General features: G+C 39.8%; 1 protein-coding gene across 1 annotated transcript in view; it reads right to left on the bottom strand.

The window, feature by feature from the left end:
• KCNAB1 (potassium voltage-gated channel subfamily A regulatory beta subunit 1) overlaps positions 1-3,718 on the bottom strand; it is a 564,258-nt gene extending 560,540 nt beyond the window's left edge. Inside the window, exon 1 of the mRNA XM_073626075.1 lies at positions 3,324-3,718. Within this exon, the coding sequence (XP_073482176.1) occupies positions 3,324-3,592 (269 nt within the window). The 5' untranslated portion in view covers positions 3,593-3,718. The remainder of the gene's footprint in view (positions 1-3,323) is intronic.
• Positions 3,719-13,185: the final 9,467 nt, after the last annotated feature.

Below are 13,185 nucleotides of genomic sequence, written 5' to 3'. Positions count from 1 at the left end.
ACTTCAGATTTGCCCTTTGCATTGCCTTATTAAATACGCTTACTAGATCGCATTCTGACGCAAGCAGAAGGCAGGAATGTTCTTTCTTTAAATAATCTGGATTTCAAAACTAAAATAAATGTAAACAGTCTGTACTGTTACCTTTTACTTGACAAACACTCCATATTCCATGGTCTCGCATCATGAGCGTTGTCACACCTAACATAGCTATAAAGTTAAATATTTAGGGCCGGTTCACACCTGAAACGCACAGGAACACAGTCCGCGTTTTATTCAAATGGTCTGAAATGGCACTGGATCGCACCAAAAGTACTGCATGTACTACTTTTTAAAACCCTGCACAAGATCACATAGCATTGTGCAATCGTAGGAGAAGAAAAAAACACACTTAATAACATTGAAATAAAATCATCAATTATGAAAGGTATAAACACAAACACAGTCATAACTTATTAAAGACATAAAGAGTCACACTGTATAAATATTCACGTTCACACCTGAAACGCACAGGAACGTAGTCTGCATTTGATTTAAATGGTCTGCAATAGCACTGAATCACAGCAAAAGTAGTACATGTACTACTTTTTAAAAACACACTGCATTAGATCACATGGTTTTGTGCTACCATGAAATCCGGTGCGCGCATACTCACTGTGTTTGCAATCTGCGTTTGGGGTGTCACTAGGATTATACTGACAACCACAGTAGATCACACTGTTCTGGTGTGAAGGAGGTCATAGTCTGCTTGAAAAAAAAGACACAGGTCCATCTAGTTCAACCATTAGAAAAAAACACGCTCACAAACAAATAGAAAACCTCCATATTCAAAACTCAATAAAACATGATTCAATTCGCTCCCGTGGGGAAAAAAAATCCTTACTGATTCCCAGGGAGGCAAGCAGATATTCCCCCGGATCAGTGCTAATACCTATAAATTCTATACTAGTTCGTATTTTGTGCAATTAGGAAAAAAAACAATCTACTGAGCTGGCTAGAATCAGCTCCTGAGGGTACCTATGCCACATTTTCATAGCTCTTACTGCGAGGAAGCCTATCCTTATTTGAAGGCTAAATCTCGTTTCATTTAGACGTAAAGAGTGCCCCCCTTTTTTTGTGATGACCTTAAAGTGAATAACTATACACCAAGTTTACTGTATAGACCACTTATGTATTTAATCATGGTTATGATTTCCCCTCTTAATCTCCTCTTCTCAAGAGAGAATAAATCCAGTTTCTCTAATCTTTCCTCAGAGCTGAGCTCCTCCATTTCTCTTATCATTATGGTTGCCCTTCTCTGCACTTTCTCCAGTTTGCCGATATTCTTTTTATGAACTGGTGACCCAAAACCGATCTGCATATTCCAGATGAGGTCTTACTAATGATTTGTACAGAGGCAAATAATGCCTGTCACTTGAGGATAAACCTTTCATGTTTTTAGCCTAGTGAATACGTTTACATTTACCAACATTAAACATAATTTGCCCAATTAAACAGTGCATTAAGGTCTGCTTGAAAGTTGGAGACAATGTTATTCCACTGCCTAGTTTTGTCTGGGCACATCTGTGCTGAAAACCACAGGCCAAATTCTCCAAAGGGCAGTTTAAATGCAGTGGTAAACTCTCTTACTCCTGGTAGGGCACCCAAAATAGCACTTTATGTGAATCACCGCTAATGAGCTGCATGCAGGAAAGTGGGTGCTCTCCCACCAAGTGCCCACCAATATCTGAACTTTACCATTGGGTATAGTGAAAAAGTACACCTGTTTTGCAGGTATTTAGGAGTAGAACTGATATGTTAATGAACCCCAAAGCCTTAAATAAGCTTTAAAGAAACTAGATACAAATCTGGGCAAATACATTAATCCAAAAATTAGATTTCCAGCCTCAATTAACTGGAGATACAGAGGATCTCTAATCTCTAACCATTAAATACAACCGGAAGAAATGGTGAGTATGACTCCATATTGCCTAATGTTAATTTGCATATGGGGCATACGAAAAGAATACTCGGACTAACAGCAGTTCACTAATTAGATCAACAAAACTTCTGGGTCAGTCCGTATCTCGCAGAATGCTACAATGTAACACTAAATTCATTCTGACTTTGGCAATTTCGAACAATTTTCAGTGATGTCCAAGCCCAGCACAATGCCAGAAGTTCCCATCACTTTGTTCCTTTCTGCTACACAAAAACTGCTGATTACTTGGCAATGGCAGCCTGAATGTAAAATATAAAATGACTTTAGTCTGTTTTACAACACACTGATCATTCTTCACATGTAACACATTGACTTTTAAAGAAACTCTGTCATGAGAAAAGTATGGGGCTGCCATTGCTGGTCTCTCCTTTGAGAACGTTACTTTGTGGGGTTTTCATGCTGATGATTTGGTTTCAATGTTTTCTAATTCTCTGACCTGAAACAAATATAGAGATAAGGGATTCTGACACTTTTTCGACACTCATCTACAGGATCCTAATTTCAAATCTTTGACCTAATATATTGAAGCCAGACACAGCCAGACAACTCACATTTTCAAAAGAAACCCACCAATGGCAGCCCCTATACTTTTCTCGTGATAAAGTCACTTTAAGTACACCTGTCCTAAAAAAAATTGGGGCTGCTATTACTGAACTATTTTGAAAAATGTTAGTTCCCTGGATGTGCCTGGCCTCAACAATTCTGAGTCATAGACTCAAAACAAGCATGCCTAAAATAAAAATCAGCAAAAAGTCAGAAGTCCTCAGTTTTATTCTTGTTATGGGACAATGACACCAACAGTATTGAAGGCAAAGCATCAGCATGAAAGTCAGGCAACTGTTTTTTCTGACATTTACGTCTATGCTAACTTGCAAAACAAAAAAGTAAGCCAGAAGTATCACTAGAAATGTCGTCTGTCTTGTCTTATTAACTGACACTTTATTATACACTAAATTCAACAATGCATTAAAATAAATATTTTATTTGACACAAAGCACAAGTACAAAAGAACACTACTGCATAAGACAACTGTGCCAACACTAATGCATCTTTACAAAAGCACCCTAATCCAATAAGTACAGTTTTACCCATATTACCAATAAACACAAAAAAACATTAACTACCGGTAGCTGTTTATCATCATTGCAATTTATCTTGAACAATAAATAATATTTTTACATAGAATTTCATGGTATTCATAATCAACATACGCATCCTGTAAAACCCAGCAGGCTAGTTAATGGTACAGCTCAGTAAGTACTTGTTAAACATTTTTACTGAAGGCAGGTCTCATTCATAACTTTGAAAAGTTGAAACCTGCTTTACAGCAGAGTAATCTGCTTACCTGTAAAGCATCCCAGTTCTGCAGGCAACAGTGTTTTCATAGGACAATTCACATACTCTTAGGTACCAGTTCATCTCCAGCTCATACAGGAGAGAGGTCTTGCCACTTCTTGGTTGGACTTGCCCTGCTGCGCTGTGGCGTTTGCCTTTCCCATTCTCTGCCACACTTTTTGGAGCCTTGTTTCCCAAAGAGACCACAGAGTACTTCCTCAATTTGGTGCTTTCATCCACAATCTTTCCCCCCACTGTCCCAGTACGTGCTGCCAGCATTGTGCACTATTACTAGCCTTACACTATGTCACTGTCATCAGAGGTAGTGTGGATATTTTTTTTTTCTCACTGTTTGGTCCTCCCTTACAGTCTTACGCTGGCCATGCAAAGGTAACAAGATCCTTCTAGATTCAGTTTAACCCCTTCAGTCCTGAAGGGGCCAGCAACGCATTGCAAAGCAGATGCGCTGCAGGCCCCTTCAGCAGCGTAGGAGTTAATGAGAAATGAAAAACTGGAGGTTTCTTCCAACTTAAATTTCTTGCACATGCACTGTACCAGGGACAGGTAACCTGCACAAATCAGAAGGCAGCTGCAGAATAGGCTGTCATTCATATAATGCTTTTGTTCCTTGTGTGGAGGAGAGTTTTACAAAGCTTAAAAAAAATAAAAAAAATAACACTGCCATCTAAGACCCTTTAATCTGGGGATTGTTATAGCACTGCTGTGCTGTGACTGTTGTGCCTTTGCTTTTTATTGTGATAGCGGAAGAGCTGTTTTTAGTTTGTAATCATGAGTGTACGCTAGAGTGGGATTAAACAGACTTAAATCAACAGTGATATAAAAAAAAGCCTGATTCGTAGCTACATCCTCTGTATTGTGGAGTCTTCATAAAATGAACGTTATTGAAATTGAACACAGTCAAATACATAAACACCAATATATACTATATATATATATATATATATATATATATATATATATATATATATATATATATATAAAGTATATACAGTACATATATATACACACACAATCAAAGTGCAAGGCCTTGCCACTGTGTAAAAGTAGGCAAAAGTTACACAGGGTTCACACAAATGCACAGTGCGGGGCTCCCAAATATTGATTTTGACCTCTAGGAGACTGGCTTTTCAGTTTTCTCCAGGTTTTGTAATACCAGGATTTGGATCCAGAATCAAAAGGATTCAAAGAATCATGTATGAGATGAAGCTTTTAACCTGGTGTCCAGGTCTTGCTGGAGACCAGTAGGGTGTGTGTGCAAGTGTGCACAGCCCTTATAATCACCACCAGCCCTGTGTGCTTTACCCAGGAGACTGTACTCCATGCCGGAATCAGGAGGTTCTGTGTCTAAAAGGCTAATGGCCTGTACACATGATACGAAAATTGGACAAAAAATACCGCTTTCAACGCGACCATGACACTTCATCCAATATTATCCAGTTGGACAAACACAAAAAATTTTCTCAATAATCAGCACAGTTGTCATCCAAAAATACAATACAAATACACTACAACACATGACATCACTTCCGATTTTTTATTTTGTCGTATGAGAATTTTCGTAACTTTAAAAAACTCTTCAGGTTTGATATACGACTAGCATTTAAAAAAAAAATGGACAATCTGTCGTCCGATTTTCGGATCGTGTGTACAGGGCATAAGAGAGAGTAAAGATAGCGGCGAGTCTAGAGGACTGAGAGTGCCCAGAGAGCTGGGAGAGAGGCACATGAACAGAGAGGGGCTGTATAAAAGGGCTGTGGGATCTTACTATAGATCTGAGTGTGAGGCTTAAGCATTGGCACTGCAGGAGCGAGCCAGAAGGCTGAGCATCATTTATTTTTTTGTTTGCAGTCATGGTGGGAACTCCTGCGTGGAAAATCCTGATGTAAGGAACTTTGTTTTATTTTTAAATAAAAGTGGGCCACAAAGCCCTGAAAATGCACTTCCTGGTTGGCTTGAACTCACTATATACATATATATATATATATATATATATATATATATACCGTATTTATCGGCGTATAACACGCGCCGGCGTATAACACGCACCCCAAGTTTAGGAGAGAATTTTAAGGAAAAAAAATTTTTAGGAGGGAAGTTTAAGGAAAAAAAAACTTACATTAAAATGCCCATCAATGCAGCCTTATCTGTCCATCTGCAGCCTTTTCAGTGTCAGTGCAGCTTTGTCAGTGCAGCCTTGTCAGTGCAGCTTTGCCCCAGTGCAGCCTTGTCAGTGAAGCTTTGCCCCAGTGCAGCCTTGTCAGTGAAGCTTTGCCCCAGTGCAGCCTTGCCTCAGTGCAGCCTTGCCCCAGTGCAGCCTTGCCTCAGTGCAGCCTTGCCCCAGTGCAACTTCGTTAGTGCAGGTCTGCCCCAGTCCAGCCATGTCAGTGCAGCTTTGTGCACTCGGTGTAGATTCAAAAAATGGCGCCGAGACTGCAGGGAGCCGAGATACACATACTCGAGTGTTCTCGGCTTTTTCCGGCGCCGCCGTCACGCCCAGTCCCGCCCCTGGACCTGTGTTATGTCCATTATAGGGCGGGACTGGGCGTGACTGTGAGCGGCGCCGAAAAAAGCCGAGAACACTCGGGTATGTGTATCTCGGATCCGACAAGAGCCGAGATACACATACCCGAGTGTTCTCGGCTTTTTTCGGCGCCGCTCACAGTTACGCCCAGTCCCGCCCTATGATGGACATAACACAGGTCCAGGGGCGGGACTGGGCGTGACGGCGGCGCCGGAAAAAGCCGAGAACACTCGAGTATGTGTATCTCGGCTCCCTGCAGTCTCGGCGCCATTTTTGAATCTACCCACGGCTGTGTATGTCGGCGGCGACCGCGGCAATTACCGCGATCGCTCCGATGACACAGAAATCGGCGGGGATCGGCCTATAACACGCACCCACGATTTTCCCCTGATTTTCAGGGGAAAAAAGTGCGTGTTATAGGCCGATAAATACGGTATATACATATATATATATATATATATATATATATATATATATATATACATTGAGGAAAAAAAATAAACTTAAATGATTTTAGTAAATGGCTGCAATATAACAAAGAGTGAAAAATTTAAGGGGGTCTGAATACTTTCCGTCCCCACTGTATATATATATATATATATATATATATATATATATATATATATATATACTGAGCAAAATTACAAATGCGACACTTTTGTATTTGCCCCTATTTGGCATGAGCTGAACTCAAAGATCTACTACTTTTTCTATGTACACAAAAGGCCTATTTCTCTCAAATATTGTTCACAAATCTGTCTAAATCTGTGTTAGTGAGCACTTCTCCATTACCGAGATAATCCATTCACCTCACAGGTTTGGCATCTCAAGATGCTGGTTAGACAGCATGGTTATTGCACAGGTGTGCCTTAGGCTGGCCACAATAAAAGGCCACTCTAAAATGTGCAGTTTTATCACACAGCACAATGCCACAGATGTCGCAAGCTTTGAGGGAGCGTGCAATTGGTATGCTGACTGCAGGAATGTCCACCAGAGCTGTTGCCCTTGAAATTAATGTTAATTTCTCTACCATAAGCCGTTTCAGAGAATTTGGCAGTACATACAACCGGCCTCACAACCACAGACCATGTGTAACCACCCCAGCCCAGGGCCTCCACATCCAGCATCTTAACCTCCAAGATCGTCTGAGACCAGCCACCCAAACAGATGCTGCAACAATCCGTTTCTATAACTAAAGAACTTCTGCAAAGAATTTCTGCACAAACTGTCAGAAACCGTCTCAGGGAAGCTCATCTGCATGCTCGTCGTCCTCATCAGGGTCTCAACCTGACTGCAGTTTGTCATCGTAACTGACTTGAGTGGGCAAATGCTCACATGCGATGGTGTCTGGCACTTTGGAGAGGTGTTCTCTTCATGGATGAATCCCAGTTTTTACTGTACAGGGAAGATGGCAGATAGCATGTATGGCTTCATGTGGGTGAGCGGCTTGCTGATAACGTTGTGGATCGAGTGGCCCATGGTGGAGGTGAGGTTATGGTATGGGCAGGCGTATGCTATGGACAATGAACACAGGTGCATTTTATTGATGGCATTTTGAATGCACAGAGATACCGTGACGAGATCCTGAGGCCCATTGTTGTGCCATTCATCCACGACCATCACCTCATGTTGCAGCATGATAATGCACAGCCCCATGTTGCAAGGATCTGCACACAATTCCTAGAAGATGAAAACATCCCAGTTCTTGCATAGCCAGCATTCTCACCGGACATGTCACCCATTGAGTATGTTTAGGATGCTCTGGACCAGCGTATATACAACAGCGTGTTCCAGTTCCTGCCAATATCCAGCAACTTTGCACAGCCATTGAACAGGAATGGACCACAGTGCCCTGCGCCCCAAGCCCACCCTTTTTAAGCCAATTAGAGCCTCCAGCTCTAATCACGTGCTTCGGAAGAAAAGAAAAAACATTGGATTCCATGCACCCGGCGCCCTGCATGTAGATTAGAGGCCGGGCGCATGGATTAGGGGGGTGGGGCTGCTGCGCCCCTTATGGACGGGCCACCACTGATTACTGCTATATGTGGTGCTACCCCTGGAGGAGCTGTTTGACATATTGGGTCCTCCTGCCCTGCACCAGTGATGACCTGCCCCTGTACATGGATCCAAGGCTGGGTTACACAAGGAGAATAACAGCAGAGCAAATATAGTTTACTATGTTACAACAATTATCAAAATTCCCCATAGCCACCTGTGAAATGACCCAACCAGAACCAAGCCAGTGTGAAGGAACAATGTTAGGACAAAATTAACAGAGGTAATATAAATACCAAGACAACAACCAGCAGCACAGCCTAACTACTTGCCCTGTCTAATCACCAGCCACTGGGGGCATTAAATACAGTCCTGCTGCTGTCAGGGCCCTCTTCTTGTCGTGGAGTGCTCTTTCCCCAACAGGGAAATGTGTTATCAACTACATAAAGAAAACACAATCCCCTCTTACAAACCACTTGCAGGCAGCGATGATGACAACAGTAACATGCTATTGTAGTCAGTAGGCCTCTCACGAAACCAGAAGGTAGACAAAATAAAAATTCTTTAGGCAATAGTAAACAGACCCTGGTTTCAAAATCCGAAAATGCAATTCATCAGAGGGATATTAGAAGAATATATGGGATAAAGAAAAATAAAAAGAGGGTGCAGAAGGAAAGAAATTACAATGTAAAAAGAAAAAGAGTATGCTAGATGAAGGGATTTATAATTTCAGCAATGTGGAATTAAATGAAAATAAAATAAAAGTACTAGATAGTGGATTATAGTATGCACCTCAGTGCAATAATAACAAATTTAATGTATATATGGATCTCCAGGAATATATCAGAAAGTTAAACAATAAAAAATATTTTATAATCAATGCCTCAGTGTAAGTAAATATGAAGATTTAAATGGTTTTAAAATAGTGGTCTTGGAAATAAGTCTATTTTTAAATTTTTATGTAAGAGGTAATCAACACATTGAGGTTTTCAAATATATAGTGAAAAAGAAATAATAGATATGAAATAGAAAAAACATAGAGAAGTGGAAATATGTTTTTTTCTATCAACTTTATTGATTTCACAAGGGATGAACAACATCTTTTGTGAAAGCATGGGTCATGATAGGTCCTCTTTATGGAGAGATCTGGGATCTTTTAGACCCTAAATCTCTCCTCTGGCCTCCAATGCAGCCGATCAGAGGCAGATCAGTCTGATCACCTGCTTTCCTGGTCACCAACGGCCAGGTAAACAAAGTACCAAAACCGAAGTGACAAAATCCTTGCTGCTTCCAGTTTCTGTGGTCACAGAAAGGGAAGAACAACATCAGTTCCTCTCACTCTGTTTAGTGCCACCATCACTGACAGCAGAGCGATTGGACGGCAGAAACTGGAAAAGGCAGTGGGGGGGTCCCCATTCCACTGCCCGCAGAAGTGATTTGAGTGGCTGTCCAGCCACTCAAATCACTTCTGCTGAAGAGGGAATCGCTGGCTGAAAATGTTGATACCAGGATGATGGCTGCACATCAGGACATCATATGACGTGATACAGGCAGGAAATGGTTAAAGTAAGAACACACATGGCCGGAGTTCTGCTTTAAGTTTTTACTTACGCTGTCAATATCCTTAAATTAACTGAAATGAAAATATTATTATAAGATCAGAAGATACAGGAAATATCTCTGAAGTTCTCATTTTACACAGAATAATTACAGAACAGGCTAGGATCTCACCAGGCATCTTGATTTAGTACTGTTCTCAAGTAAGACATAAGGTCTTGTCCACCATAAATAATTCAGTTACTATAGGTTTACTGTTTACACAAGCCCTGGCTATGTGAGTGATCCTGGTTCTAGCAGTTTCCCACTCCTGGATATCTAACTCCCAGTGTGGGAATATAGTTTTTTTATATATATATATATATATATATATATATATATATATATATATATATATATATATATATATATATTCCATTTGTGCAGTCCCTGCAAGCAGTCTACAATACTGTACAAGAGTGATGATCATTTTTTAAGATCCTAACCAAGTAACATCAGCAGGCCTATGAAAAATGTACAAGCTGGACAGAGATAGTTTTCTTCCTAGAAAACCAAGATCTGTTAAAAGATTCATGATCCAGTTTCCATATCGTAGTGTTTTGACCCAAACTGTCTTTATTTCACTGAAGACTGGCCAGTTCCCTCCTGTGCACTAGCCAAGTCACCTATTCTTTGTGTGCTAGGGATCTTTCTGCACCACGAATAGGCTTCTCAGGGCAGATTTACAAGCTTGACTTCAATCCCATGCAAGCCTGGGAGATTTATCTTTAAAAAAAAAAGTCTGGCAGGAAGGATGAAAACCCAGATGTTTAATCCCACGCTATATTGTGCCTGTTATGTTTCTGTTTTGTGCATGGATTAGGATAAAAAAATGCACAGACACTGGAAACAATATCCTGTTGGCTAGCTTGTACCAGGTTTTGAATTAAAAGGCACAGAATGGATTCAATAAAATTGCGCACATCAGTTCTGTATAAACTTAGCACAAAATTTTGTAACATCATATTAGGTCAATTAAAGATTTTTCCTATCATTAGTCAGCAATTTCTATTTTTTTTTGGAAAAAAAATGTGAGTTGCTGTATTGTGTGCTTTATGCATATTCTTTTGTCTTTTTGGAGATATAAGTAAGTTTGTATTTCTTACAAAGGAATGGAGCTGCATCCCTTCAGTATAAGAGATGTTTCCCTAGCACACTCAGTTTCATGATGATGTGATATGATACTGGTCTTAAAGATACAGTACACTGGCTGTCATGCCTTCTGGGACACAGTTGGCATCTCTAATATACAGTTGGAATTCACAATTCTCTATACTTTTGGCAGGTTACCTTCTAGGGAAAGAATGTCTGATATATGGGAGATTTTCATCTTCATATGAATATTCAAAGGAATGCAATGGGGTTGATTTACTAAAGGCAACTAGACTGTGCACTTTGCAAAGTGCAGTTGCCCTCTGCAAGAGCAGTTACTCCAGAACTCATTAAATGAGCAGAAGCTCTGTTGACTTCCATCATTCAATTATGTGCAAGCAAAAATGTTGTTTTATTTTTTTATTTCCTTGCAAGTGATTGGGTATTCTTTGCAAAGTAAAGCCTTACCTCATTTACTAAACTTTGGAGCAACTGCACTTTGCAAAGGGCACAGTCTATTTAAGTAACCCAACCCCAAAGTGAGGATTTCATGTCCCATGCTTATCAACCTGCTGTCTTCTTTTTCAGTTTATGTTTTGGATATACGGTTCTGGATCATTATTATACAGTACTGTGCAAAAGTTTTAGGCAGGTGTGAAGAAATGCTGTAAAGTAAGAATGTTTTCAAAAATATTTATTATAATTGTTTATTTTTATCAATTTACAAAATGCAAAGAGAGCGAACAGAAAAATCTAAATCTCATCAATATTTTGGTATATTTTGGCTTCAAGTCAGTATCAGCTCTTACACTGGCACACTTTGCACACTTGCACAAAGTCAGGAATTTTGTAGGGTTAGAGTGAGTTGCATGATTAAACAAATATACCAAGCAGGTGCTAATGATCATCAATTTCATATGTTGATTGTCAGTAACTGAAACAGAAACAGCTGTATAGGAGGCCTAAAACTGGGTGAGGAACAGCCAAACTCTGCTACTAGGGTGAGGTTGTGGAAGTATCATGTCACAAGTCATTACACCATGGCAAGACTGAGCACACAAGGTATTTGTACTGCATCAGCAAGGTGTCTCCCAGGCAAAGATTTCAAAACAGACTGGGGTTTCAAGATGTGCTGTTCAAGATTTTTTGAAGAAGCACAAAGAAACAGGCAATGTTGAGGACAGCCAAAGAAGCTGAATGCAGCAGATGAAAGACACATCATGCCTACTTCTCTTCAACAACGGAGAAAGTCCAGCAGTACCATCAGCACAGAACTGGCAAAAAACAGTGGGACCCAGGCACACCCATCTACTGCTTGGAGAAGTCTGGCCAGAATGCACAAAACATAGGAACTGGGGTGCAGAAAAATGGCAGCATGTTCTCTGAACTGATGAGTCAAATTGTTAAATATTTGGCTGTAGCAGGAGGCAGCTTGTTCCTGGAGGACTGGAGAGCAGTACAATAATATGCATCTGCTGGCAACAGTGAAGCATGGTGGAGGTTCCTTTCAAACTTGGAGCTGCATATCTGCAAATGGAGTTGGAGATTTGGTCAGGATTGATGGTGTCCTCAATGCTGAGAAATACAGGCAGATAGTTATCCTTAATACCATACCATCAGGGAGATGTTTGATTGGCCCCAATTTTTTTCTGCAGTCAGACAACGACCCCAAACATACAGCCAATGGTATTAAAAACTATCTTCAGTTTAAAGAAAAACAACTAGTCCTGGAAGCAATGATTTGGCCCCCAAAGAGCCCTGTTCTCAACATCATCGAGTCTGTATAGGATTATATGTCGAGAGAAGAATTTGAGGCAGTGTACATTCACAGAAGATCTGTAGTTAGTTTTCCAGGATGTTTGGAACAACCGACAATTTGGAACAATTTCCTTCAAAAACTGTGTGTAAGTGTACCTAGAAGAATTGATATTGTTTTGCAGGCAAAGTGTGGTCATAACAAATATTGATTTGATTTGGATTTCTCTTCTGTTCATTTACTTTTTTTACGCATTTTGTTAATTGATAAAAAACAAACTATTAACACTTCTGTTTCTGAAACCTTTCTTAATTTGCAACAATTTTTACATCTCCCTAAAACTTTTGCACAGTACTATATATCAAATAAATTGTTCATTGGGACTCATATGTGCTTTCATATTTATTTAGAGAACAAAACTATACAGGTGGTGTGAAATTTCTAAGTGGGATTTTCTTTTAATATTACATCCACCTACATTGCACAAAATACCATATTGGATTGATCAATATCAACTTTTAATACTTAGCTGTCTATATTGGACATGGTAAAGTTATAGATATGGAGTAATATCATTTTTGTCATTATAATGTTGATATACCACATTGTTCTTAAACTATTTTATTGGGTTTTTATATTTGATATGGAAATTAATTGATGCTTTCTTGTATATCGCAGCCTTCATTTTTTCACATATACAGTATAATATTGGATATTTTGGTACATGTATTGTATTTGGTACAGTGCATTCCTAAAATATTCAGGCCCCCTTAACTGTGTTAAAATTTGTTCTGTTGCAGCCTGATATTACAGGTGTTTAAATTCTTTTTTTTCTCATTAATCTACACCAGTGTTGCCAACCCCCCAATTTACTGGCAGGATGCCAAAATT

Source organism: Aquarana catesbeiana, linkage group LG04 (genome assembly GCF_042186555.1).
Source record: "Aquarana catesbeiana isolate 2022-GZ linkage group LG04, ASM4218655v1, whole genome shotgun sequence".
Taxonomy (NCBI): Eukaryota; Metazoa; Chordata; class Amphibia; order Anura; family Ranidae; genus Aquarana; species Aquarana catesbeiana.
The sequence above is the reverse complement of the archived record's forward strand: the minus strand, read 5'-3'. Positions and strand labels throughout refer to the sequence as shown.